The sequence below is a fragment of the Sphaerodactylus townsendi genome, unplaced genomic scaffold (assembly GCF_021028975.2).
Source record: "Sphaerodactylus townsendi isolate TG3544 unplaced genomic scaffold, MPM_Stown_v2.3 scaffold_18, whole genome shotgun sequence".
NCBI lineage: Eukaryota > Metazoa > Chordata > Lepidosauria > Squamata > Sphaerodactylidae > Sphaerodactylus > Sphaerodactylus townsendi.
The window spans coordinates 4,089,951-4,102,725 of NW_025950341.1; the positions used below are offsets into that span (position 1 = coordinate 4,089,951).

A 12,775-nucleotide genomic window follows, 5' to 3' on the forward strand; every position below is an offset into this window, starting at 1 on the left:
TGGGAGGGGGCTATATTGGCACCGGCTGCCTCCGTCCGTGACCTGGGGGTCCACCTGGATTCGTCTCTTTCAATGGAGACCCAGGTGGCCTATGTAACCCGGGTTGCGTTTTTCCACCTTCGTCAAGCACAGCGGCTGGCCCCCTTCCTCTCCCACTGTGATCCATGCAACGGTCACCTCCAGGCTAGACTATTGCAACTCGCTCTACGCGGGCCTTCCCTTGCGTCTGATCCGGAAACTGAAATTGGTCCAGAACGCAGCGGCTCGTGTGCTCACAGGAGGTGCCACCAGAGACCACATCACACCTGTGTTACGCCGCTTGCACTGGTTACCGATTGAATTCCAAATCACCTTCAAGGTGCTGGTGTTAACCTTTAAGGCCTTACGCGGCCTGGGACCTCCGTACTTGTGGGATCGTCTTACCCCATATGTCCCGAACTGGTCTGTGCTCAGCAGAGGCCAACTTACTGGTGATCCCTGGCCCCTCAATGATGTGGCTAGCCTCCACCCGGGCCAGGGCCTTTACAGCCCTGGCCCCAGCCTGGTGGAACGCTCTCCCTCCAGCTGTCAGGGCCCTGCGGGATCTCAATGAGTTCCGCAGGGCCTGCAAAACAGAGCTGTTCCGCCGGGCATTTGGGGAGGCTGGCCGCTGATGGCCCCCCCTCCTTTATAACATCAGTGGATCCTTTATAACATCAATTGATCCTGCTGTCCCCCCCCTCTCTCTTTTTAGGAGATTGATTGTAGGTGCCATCTGTTATGTTGATTTAGTGTGCTGCGTTTTAATGGGGTGGGGTTTATTTTATATAGAGCCAAACTAATTAATATTTAACTTATTTTAGTCGTGATTTTATTGTGCTCTATTTATGTTTGTTGTTCACCGCCCTGAGCCCTCCGGGGAGGGCGGTATATAAATATAATAAATGAATGAATGAATGAAATTAAAAGGGAGAGCTGAAGATGCATCTACATTCCCGAATGCTGGGGAACGCTTTCAGAGAAGGATAGTTATGCTACCCAGGTCCGCTGCGGTCATGTTCTTCAGCAAATTTCCTGGAAAAGCAAAAAAACCTGGGAGACTTTTTCAGCACATAAGAACATAAGAACTAGCCTGCTGGATCAGACCAGAGTCCATCTAGTCCAGCATTCTGCTACTCGCAGTGGCCCACCAGGTGCCTTTGGGAGCTCACATGCAGGATGTGAAAGCAATGGCCTTCTGCTGCTGCTGCTGCTCCTGAGCACCTGGTCTGCTAAGGCATTTGCAATCTGAGATCAAGGAGGATCAAGATTGGTAGCCATAGATTGACTTCTCCTCCATAAATCTGTCCACAGTCAACTGTATAGCAAATCATTGAATAAAGCTTGCTTGATGAGTAATATGACATTCAAAATAATACAGAAAAATCCATACTGTGACATAAGCATAATAAGGCCAAACCTAGACTCTTGACACAAACAGCAGAAAATCAAACTGTGAGAGAAGTCTTGGCTGATAATATCTGTTTTGCACTTACTATATACTTTCAGGGTTGCTATTTAGTTGGCACAGTGGGTAGCGGGAAAAGTGCTCAAGAAGTTGACAAAGTAGCGACAGTGCCCTTATTTCACTAATAGAATATTAAAAACTTTTTGCAAACATTAAAATGAACAACATTGCTTACTATTCACCCCTAAGTGGATGCTGAATTGGATCACTTAAAAGGAAAAATTGCTCCTTTTTATGGATGTGTTGCTTTTTGACACTGGAATATGGTGAGGTTCTCTACCTGAGACTCCAGGGCCCACAGAAATATCCCCATGCTTAAGAATATTGTTCTGGATATTTTCACTTTTTTCTGGACATGGAGAGGAATTTTTTTACCTGCTTCTGGTGTGTGTGTGTGAAAAATAGAAGTTTGAAAGATAGCTTGCAGACAGCTAGATTGGAAGGGAAGGCATGGGTTGCGTTTACCACTGAATTTCTGCAAGCGTATAGGGCAACTAAACATGCGACAACTCAGAGATCACCAGCAGAATTGTTGCATGGGAGAGAAATGCATACTAAGGTGAATATTAGCGGATTCCCAAAAGTAAGAACCGTTGTACCATCTGAAGCTGGTCTGAGGAAAAGAGTGGAGCAGAGGCAAAAGCAGTATAAAGCTTATGCTGATGAACGTAGGGGTGCTAAGGATATTTCATTTGAATGTGGATCATTGGTGAGAGTAAGAAGACCAGGTATTGTGCGAAAGGGAGAATGTAAATTTACACCACCCTTTAGGATAGTGGAAAGGAAAGGACTATATACTTATAAATTGTCAGATGGCCGTATATGGAATGTTTCACATTTGGTACCTGTACATGGTAATGGTAGCAGAGTGGGTTCTGAAATAGAGGATGCCTTTTTGTTGCCAGTAACGAATGAGGATGAATTGGTTGGTGGAGAAAATAACTCTGATTCGCACCCAGGATCTTCAGGCGTGTCCCAACAGATGCCACCACAAGGACAACAAGGACCTTTGGATGCGCCTACACAGATACCATCATCACCACTGACCCACAATATACCACCTGTTGCAGTAAACAGAAGTAACAGAATGAGACGACCACCTGTTTGGACTAAGGACTATGTTTTGGGTTAAAAAAAATTATAAAAAGGGAAATGTGGTATAGCGTGTATGTTCCTTTAAGATATAAGTACTTAAGGACATGTAAAGAAGGGAAGTGCATGCAGCTGTTAGAGATAGAGTGCTATAGTGTGCTTGGTTGTACTTTTAATAAACATTGGATTACTGAGTCTGGAGGCTTATTGTGAAGACATAACAGTATCAAATCCAATAAAATTCTATAAAGGGTTTACATTTAATGGGAAAATTCACCTCAAGGAAATGAGCTACTGTGATGTTTTGTCATCTATGATGAGGTAAATTATCTGACCCCAGAGGGGAGGAACCTTGGTGCCCTGTAGATCATGTGCTGAAAACTGGGGATGTGCCCTCTGAGGTCACATCAGGGAAGATTCCTTTGAGTGTGATACTTTTGTGGAGAAACAGCATTTTGCTCATTAATGAACAATCATTAATGTACTTACAGACTACAAGCCTTCAACTTAGTCACTCTGCTTAGTATCTTTGCATGATTATATACAGAGTGAAACAGAAATGTGTCTCTTGCCTCTAAGCAGAGAGATTCAGAAATTCATGTGGGATTTTAATTATGGGCTGTATAAAGACTGTTTAGTTGCTAAGAAATATGTTTTCTGGCAATTAGTAAGTATTCTCCATTCAAGAATTACATATACCGGTACATCAAATGTGGTTATTATTATTATGACACGTCAGAAGCTTAAAAATGTCCTCATGTTTTTTAATGTTTTATTTCCCTTTGCAAGTTAACCTACTTCATATATAGGAACCTTGCTCCTTCCTGCTTGTCCTTTATTTATTTAGATATTTATACCTCCTTTCTCCACAATAGGACCCAAAAGTTGCTTGCAGTATTTGTGATTGATTTTCGGGAACCTAGCTGCCACCCCACAGGATTTTCCTCTCTATCGTATAAGAGTTTCCCACCTACCAGGGTTCTTAGAGGGAAATAAAGAACCTGGTCCTCAATAAAATCCCACTGTGGCCTGATTACTGAGGTAAAGTGACAGACACAAAATGGTTTGCTTTGAAAAGTGAATAAGAACCAAATTTAGTCAGAAAACCACTCAACTGAAGTAAATATTAACCCTGTACCAGGAGTTGCAAGGTGTTACGTTTTAATCAGCACATGCCTCAGGAAAACACTCCCTCAGGCAGGTTCATGACACATCAACACAACCTTCTGCTCACAACTAAGTTGCACAGTAGTACCAGCAAAAAAATGGCGGCATGCTGTAAGAATCTAAAATAGCCAGACAACATGAAACAGAGACTTGTTATCCCCTCAGTTCTTTAATTCCATTAGTCTTTAATCCCTTTTCAGCTAACCCTCAAAACCTCCCCCTTCAGAATTTAACATCTTCAGTACAGAGCTCCTATTGGCTAATTCAGAGCATTTTGTCTCTTGGGGGACATTTTGTGTTTTAACTGTCAGAACATTGTTCTTCCCTTCTCCATCTTATCATTAATATAACAATCCTATGTTATTTATTTATTTATTTATGTTTGTTTGTTTGTTTGTTACATTTTTATCCCGCCAAATCTCCTAGAGGGCCCAGGCGGCTTACCATCATGTTAGGCTGAGAGAGACTGACTCCCCTCCCCCCTCCCATCAGATCCTAGTTTGACACTAAACACAAACTATGCTGACCATCATAATCCTTACAAGATGACTACAATAAGATTGTTTTGGGGAACTTGTATTTGGGGGAAGGGGGAGGGAATTCCAATTACAAAGCGCCATCATATACCTCAGGATTGCAAAAAAATGCCCAGCTGAATCCTGTGTAGCAAATAAGGAAATTATTCCAGTCATCTCACAGAACTGACTCCTATTCCACCTCACTGCTGTTTGAGAAATTAAATTATTTAAAAAAAAAACACCTTTTTCTTACAAAAATAAGGGAAAAAAACAGTCAATGGATGCCACAAGCAAAGCAAATGTTAAAGATGGCTTCTAAAACTCCAGTTTGCATGGGCAAACTTAACTCAGCAGAAAACAATGTAAGAACAGGCCGTAAAATTTCCATGTCCTGTGGGACTAACTACCTCAAGGGAAAATGCCTGCAGTTTGAACAAGCAAAGTATTCAAAGCAGGCCGTTTCCCGTCAGCAGGGCCCCTGATTTGCACCTGTGTGTGCTGCTCAAGGGCAGAAGAAGCATCAGTAAACACTCAGACTTTACCCCTTCCAGTTTAAAAACATCCCCATCAACAAGCAAGTTCACATCTTCAGTCCAATATATGCTCTAATAGAGACCAGTAAAAGAAGGCTGTTGAAAAAGAAGAAGAGAAGAAGAAGAGTTTGGATTTATATCCCCCCTTTCTCTCCTGCAGGAGAGCCAAAGGGGCTGACAATCTCCTTGCCCTTCCCCCCTCACAACAAACACCCTGTGAGGTGGGTGGGGCTGAGAGAGCTCCGAGAAGCTGTGACTAGCCCAAGGTCACCCAGCTGGCGTGTGTGGGAGTGTACAGGCTAATCTGATTTCCCCAGAGAAGCCTCCACAGCTCAGGCGGCAGAGCGGGGAATCAAACCCGGTTCCTCCAGATTAGATACACGAGCTCTTAACCTCTTACACCACTGCTGCTCCTCTAGGAGATTTGGTGGGATAAAAAGACAGGCTATTGCACAGCACAGACTTATAATTTTATTGTATTAAATTTATATGCCGTCCTCCCTGACCAAAGTTGGGCTCAGGGCAGTGCACGGACATATTTAAAACAATTCTACCAATACAAGATACTCAGTATATACACATATGACCATCACAATGTGCTTATTTATGTTGTTTTTATCTGTTGTTAGACCAGAAATTGTGAATTACAACAAAAGGGACTCACACTAAAAAGCTTGCATTGGAAATTTTGTGTTAAAACACATACTGAATGTCAAATAAAAAAACCCAGTAGTCTGCCACAACTATAAGCAAACTATATAGTCCTCAACTAATTTATAATTCTATTTTTTTGCTTATAAAATCATTGGCCCTCCTCCTTGCTTATCAGAGCATCCTGTTTCTTCATGAGGGCCCCAGCAGAAGCCATGAGATGACTTCTGGTTGAGGTCCCCCCTCCTGGGAGACTTGCAATTTGAGGGAGCTCAGCTTGACTTCCTGCCGGAGAAAGGGTGCGGAGAAGACATGTGAGGCAGCCCTTGTGTCTAGGCCAGTAGTGTCCAAATGTTCCTGGACTACAATTCCAAATGTTCATGGACTACGATTCCCATCAGCCCCTGCCAGATGGGAATTGTAGTCTATGAACATCATTATTAACAACTTTCCTCTAAAGTAGGTTAAACTGAGAGACAGCTACAACACATTGCTGATCAACTTCTTCTCCACTGAAAATATTGTGGGATTTATATGTGCATGCAGAATTAAATGGGAGTCAAGTGGCATCTTAAAAGTCTCAACAAAATTTATTCCAGCATAAGCTTTCATGAGTCAGAGTGCTGTCTGCATAGCAACACTACTCCAACTGTACATTGGAAATTTTTGGCACATTATGGGTTTTATTCCTAATAAAGGTCTTTGAATTTGAATAGCAACACTACAATGGGGGGAAGAATTAGGACTAATAAAAGGAAACATTTCTTCATGCAACGTGTGATTGGTGTTTGGAATATGCTGCCACAGGAAGTGGTGATGGCCACTAACCTGGAATGCTTTAAAAAGGGCTTGGACAGATTTTTGGAGGAGAAGTCGATCTACGGCTACCAATCTTGATCCTCCTTGATCTGAGATTGCAAATGCCTTAACAGACCAGGTGCTCGGGAGCAACAGCTGCAGAAGGCCATTGCTTTCACATCCTGCATGTGAGCTCCCAAAGGCACCCGGTGGGCCACTGCGAGTAGCAGAGAGCTGGACTAGATGGACTCTGGTCCGATCCAGCTGGCTTGTTCTTATGTTCTTATGTCTATACTACTATATATACACGGAAACTAGGATCCTACTATGCAATTTTTGCACCATTTAACTTGTCATGTTAATACTTATGCTTCGCTTCAGGTTTTTTTTAAAAATTCTGGTTGGTTCTACAACCCAGATCTTATTTCACTGTTTACTGTTGATGGTATTCACTCACTCTGTGTAATCCTCCTTGAGTCCCAGTAAGACAGACAGACTACAAATAAGGTAAATGCCATGTTGGTGAGGGAGAAAGCTTGTTTTCTGCTACTCCAGAGACTAGGACCAGGAGTAATGGGTTCAAGGTGTGAAAGAAAAGAGATTCCCCCTAAACATCAGGAAAAAACTTCCTGACAGTAAGGGCTTTTCGAAAGTGGAATGCACTACCTCGGAGTGTGGTGGTCTCCCCTTCTTTGGAGGGTTTTTAAAGAAAGGCCAGATGGCCATCTGTCAGGAGTGCTTTGATTGTGTGTTCTTGCATTGCAGCGGGTTGGACTTGATGGCCCTTGGGGTCTCTTTCAACTCTATGATTCTATGATTCCAAACAAACTGAAGTTTCTCATGTTTTAATCAATGCACACACAGGGGGAGTCCAAAGTGATTTAAAGTTAAAGTTTATTTTCAATAAAAGACCTCAAATGTATCTATATTTGTACATATACAAGAAACTGTCCAAAAATATTCACAAAACAAAAATAAATCTTTTTTAGAACAAACCCAGACATAAAAATACAATTGGGAGAGGAAGGGAACAAAGTATGGGGTAGTTAACATGGATAAACCTTATTGAAATAAATTATTCAAAGTCCTGTAAAGTAGTGCAGTCTCCCAAAAGCCATTTTACACATGAAAGGCTCCCCAAGGCCTTTTGATGGGGCTAAGCTCCCTAAAATCATTTCACTGGAGGAAGGTCCCCCAAAGTCATTTTAACAGTGGTTGGTCCCCAAATCTTCCCAAGTTGTGCACTGATGGGATTTCAACAAATGCTTTGAACATGGCAGCAGCCTGCAATCACCCACTCAATATCATCAACCATCACCCACCTAAGCCAAGAACCCCAGAAACTGCTAAATGGCAGGAAAGGGACCTGTGAGGTACCACCAGGGAAATCAGGAAAGCTGTTCTAAGCAGCCCTTTCTTGCCCTTCTGAAGAGGATGTTGTGTCTGTGCAGGCCCTGTTGATTCACCAACCTCTTATAAGGATTCTCTTCTTCACCATCATCAGTCATCCGTAAGGCCAATTGAAACACTTTTGACACCCCAAGTGAACAACTGTAACTTCACTGCACGTTGCTATTTTTTCCCCATTTTTGTAGCAACCATTTAGGCAGCTGTTAACAAACAACTCCTCAGTAACTCACTTCATGTAACTCACTTTAAAGAGCTGCACCTCTACTACCCAGCCCTGATGCCTTTCCCCTTCCCATAACCACTTCTCACCTACTCATGCTGCCCACCCTGGATCCAGAACTGCCATGGTGTAATTCCTCCCAAATAGAGTGGATTGACTAACAGCCCCATTCAAGGGGGGGGGGGGATGCGCCAGTGAGAGTGACGTGGGGTCTAGTGGGAGATTTGCCTTCCCCAGCGCATTTGCCTGGGTGTCAGGTCCCTGTGCATCATGGCAGAAGCCTCAGATATAGAGTATGCAGAAGAGGAGGCTGTAGCTGGGCCATCAGAGGTCCAGCCAACTCAGGCAGACTTAGAGCTTGAGCCTTCAGTAGTGAGTGCAGGATCAGGGCCAGGGGCTCAAGCAACAACTGAGGAAGCAGCCCCTAGAATGGAAACTGCTTCCCCAGAGCTATTGCCAGACCCCAGCTCTGTCCTTCCCCAGTATCTGGTTCAGTTAGGGGACAGCCCATTCAGCTCCTGCACCCCACATGGTCACCTGAACCCTGGGGCATTAAAGAGAAATTTTTATGTGGACTGCACAGTGGAAATTTATGAAGGTAACTTTCACCTAAAAAACAAATTGACTTTCAAATGTTGTGTTCATAAAGTGGAGAGAGAGAGAAATTCCAGAAATGGTTGTTACACCATTAGGTGAACCAGGCAATTCATGTATGCCTCTTAACAAAAACACATCCTTACTGGGCCACCAGTCATTAACCAATCATATTCTATTCCTCCTAAAATGTATGAAGAATTTTGTAGCAAAGAAAAAGGGTCCAAAAGGCTCTTTGGGCGGTAAAGGTTTATCAGACTAACCATACAGTCTCATTCAGAATAATATCAGTAATAAACTTACTTCACAGATATTTTAGTTCATACTGAAGTTTCCCAAAACTTGCCAATCAAGACACCAGGACTCCTCTAAACATACTGCCTCTGAGTGTGCACCAAGCAAAAAAAGAGATGTGCTCCCAGAGCCTCAACAGGGAATCTCCCATCAAAGATATTGGTCTTGTTACAAAACGAGTACTTTCTGCCGAACGACTGAAAATCAACAAGCTTCATAATGAATTGACTGAATTACATGTAAAACTTGATGAACAAGCGAAGGAAAACAGGGCACTAAAGCCATAGACATTGAAAAACCTAGTTTTTGGGCCGATGTGTTAATGAAGCGAGTTTGCATCTGCCTGATGGATTCGGTCCTAATTATGGGCCTTTCCGCACTTACCTTAAGCCCCGCACTACTTGAGGAGAGTAGCGTGGGGTCCCCCGGCACTCCCCATGAGAGGGGTGGCGACAGCACAGCCGCCCCGACGCTGCCGCTATCACACCCCCTCAGCGCGCGGCATCCCTGGCGCTCTTGCAAAGGGCGCCTTTTGATGACCCTGCGCAGAGCGCGGGGTCGTGGGGATGACGTGGCGCACGCCAGGGATGCCCATAGGGGGGATAGGGGAGAGTGGGATAAGGCCCTATGAAGACCTTAATTGCTCCACTGATGTCCAGGGTATTCCAGGTGCGTTCCGTAGGGTGCGAAGGGCGAGGACAGAACGATGGTAATGTGCTGGTTCTCATGGACCAGACCCAAAGAATTGCCACTGGAGACCAATAATCAGTGTGGGGCTATCCTGTGGAGTACCACAGGGCACAATCCTACCTCTTCAATCTTTATGTAAAGCTCTTAAGCCAAATCATTCATAGTTTTGGGGATGGAAGTCATCAATATGCAGATGATACACAACTATAATATCCTTATGCAAATCTCCTAGTGATGCAGTAGAGGTCCTAAACCCTCCTGCTGCTACGGTTAGATGGCTTAAGAGTGAGCTGAATACTGGAAACGGGGATATCTTTCCAGTAGCCTTGTGAGTGTCCTTCTTAGCCAGCTAATTCTATTCTTTTCAAGCTAAGGTTTCTTTTGTTTGCTAAATTAGGTGTAAAGTGTTTAGAGGCTAGGAGAGTGGTTTCCTGCTCAGAGAAGCAGGAATCATGTGTGCTCATGTATTAACTGTTGTGGTAAATTGGCTTAGAGTGAACAAATTGAAACTAAACTCTGAAAAGACAGGTAATGCTGGTTGGGAAGGCAAAAGACATTGTGCTCCCCACTTTTGATGGAGTTCATCTGATCCAGGCATACTCAGTTAAGAGTCTTGGGGTTGTATTGAATCCAACGTTATTGCTGGAGAAGCAAGTTAACAGCTGCCAAAAAAGATATTCTTCCAACTCAGTCTAATCTGAAAAATGGTTCCTTACCTTGATCTGGCTACCTGGATCCATTCCACGGGGACATCGACAAGACTACTGTAATGTACTCTAGATTGGTCTCCCCTCAAAATCAAATCAGAAACTCCGTTTGGTGCAGAAATGTCACAGCTCAGCTATTATCAGTGAAAGATGTGTATTTCTCCCGTCCTCCAGTCACTCCACTGGCTGTCCATTAGGCTCAATTAAAAGTATTGGCTACCACATACTAAGCAGTTCATGGCCTTGGACCCTCATAGCTGCGAGACCATCACTCCTCCATGCTCTACCATGACAGCTTCTCTCACTTCAGCAGGGCCTTCTGCAAGTACGGACCTGCAAATGGGCAAACTCAACAACTGCCTGTACACATTCTTTGTCTGTTGCAACTCCCACCTTGTCAGGGCCACCTTGCTCTGCCCCAGGAAATCAGAAAAGCTCCCATTCTTCTGGCTTCCCACAAACTGTGCAAAGTTCAATGATTCAAGAGAGCTTTTCTATGCAAACAGCAGGCTAGCACTGTACTAAATGATTAACAGGTACATGGAAAAATTATTAGGGACTGTGGTCTATACTACTATATATACACGGAAACTAGGATTCTACTTTGCAATTTTTGCATCATTTAACTTGTCATGTTAATACTTATCCGGTTGTTCAGTTAGGGGACAGCCCATCAGCTCCTGCACCCCCCATGGTCACCTGAACCCTGGGAACAACAGCGAAGGCAGCTGCGGAACCACCTACAGGAGTGGAGGCGCAGCAGCAGGTTGGCAACTTTACAGTAAGCAAGGAAAAACAGGAAGTCCTTGCAGGAGCCAGGCTAAGGGGGCACAGCTGGGGGAGGTTGGAAATTAGTGGGAAGCCCATTCTGTATATAAGGCAAGTGAAGGAAGCCCCCTACATAGGTTCTAGCAGCAGACTGAATTGCTGGGGTACAACCCTATTGCCTATGATTCCAATAAAAATGTAATGTTGACTGTTATTCTTGATTGATTGCAGTCAGGTTGAGTGTAGGTGCCCAAAAACCCTTCTAGCGTAAGTGAAAAAGTCGGCGTAGAGCTACTAGAATAGACTCAGGATAATCCTCCTTTTACAGATGACAATGAACTCTTTTGCACATTTCTCCAATTTGATGTCAACCCTGCTCTGCCCATCTACCAAACGTTCTTTCATCCCAACCACTCTGAATGGACTGAATTCTCTTTCATTGGCTATAGTTTTGGATATGGGGTGAGTAGAAAAAATAAGGAGCTGGCAAGTTTGTCAGTGGGAGAGAAAACTGCTGTTAACAGTCACTTTTTTTTTTTAACATGCTGTTCCCTCTGTGGTGGAAAGCTTGGGTGGCAAAGACACACTCAAGACAATCGTTTGCTATCCTCTGGCTGGTGTGAGAAGACCAGCTACCAGAAACAGATGAAGCAGCCACAGACTGCCTCTATCTGCCACCCTCTTGCTGGTGCAAAAAGACCTGAGAGCAAAGAGAGGGGCCATGATAGATCTCTATTTGCCATTAAAGCTATTGCAGTCTGTTCTGCCCTTGGCCTGGTAGGGGATAGCTGAGGGCCATCCTATCCCAGATGTTACAAAAGGCATCGCAGGTTGCTGCCATGTTCAGAACAACTGAGAAACATGCAGCAGTGCACAACTTGGGAGGCAGCTGTGTCCTTTGGATCTTGCGAGGAGGCAAGCTGATGGCAGCATGCCGTGGCATGAGGGTGGCAGCCCCTCTGCCTGCTGTTTCCCGGTCTATCCCTGAAGTGTCCCGCTTCAAAGCAGGCACCTTTAGGGAGCAAAAGGGGAGGCTTGTGGCCAGCCTGGAGAGAGGAGAGATGGCAAGTTGTGGGGAGAAAATGGCTGTTAGCTGCTGCTCTTAAATTCCCCATTCTCCGTTATTGAAAGCTTCGTCGGGGAGATTCCGTTGCGCGCTTGCATGCTGTAATGATCTTTTACTTGCGTCAGTGCACTCATCAGACGGGTGTTTGCTGATTCTAAAGACTGGATCCTTTTTTCCTGCAAAGAAATACACAGCAGAAGATCAGAACTGTCCACATTCTCTGGCTGAGCCACCCAAGCAGTGAGTGGTGAGGGGAGATGTACCAAATGTGCTGCGGGAGTCAGATTCCTCCCAGCCATCAGTGGCACCCCCCACTAGCCAGTGGCAAACAAAGCCAGAAGGAGTGCAGACCCAGAAGGGGATGACGTGCCTTGCTTAGGCCATCAAAATGTCCTGAACTGCCCCTGCTGTTCAGTTTCGTTGCAACCCAACCTGCAAAATTTCTGTCTCAGGTTGGCCACCATTAAGGAGACTTGCTGCCTCCCAGTTGATCCAGCCAGCCAAGCTGACGCTAAATGGCTCAATTGAATGAGCCTGCCTCTTTCTGCCATCCAGCATGGCTTCTGTGGAAGCTGCCAATCAGATGTCATTGAAAACTAATTGAGAAGTGGTAGATCATCTGGAAATGTTGCGGCCAAAAACAGCAGTGAACTTCCTAGAGGTTTAAGGGTTTGTTTGGGCACACAGGAGAACAGAAAAAGGCAGAAAAGAAACATGAGTGGATTCATTTTCGCGTGTTGCCAGTGTGTATGGACCAGGATCTCTGATGGTCTCCCGGAAG

General features: G+C 44.5%; 1 protein-coding gene across 8 annotated transcripts in view; it reads right to left on the bottom strand.

Annotated features, from left to right (window-relative positions):
* Nucleotides 1-7,121: 7,121 nt before the first annotated feature.
* The window catches only part of RASAL2 (RAS protein activator like 2), a 319,429-nt gene continuing 313,775 nt past the window's right edge, over nucleotides 7,122-12,775 (bottom strand). For all 8 annotated transcript variants that reach the window (XM_048482483.1, XM_048482478.1, XM_048482477.1 and 5 more), the window contains one exon: nucleotides 7,122-12,170. In XM_048482483.1, coding sequence (XP_048338440.1) covers nucleotides 12,018-12,170 — 153 coding nt within the window. In that variant the 3' untranslated portion in view covers nucleotides 7,122-12,017. The remainder of the gene's footprint in view (nucleotides 12,171-12,775) is intronic.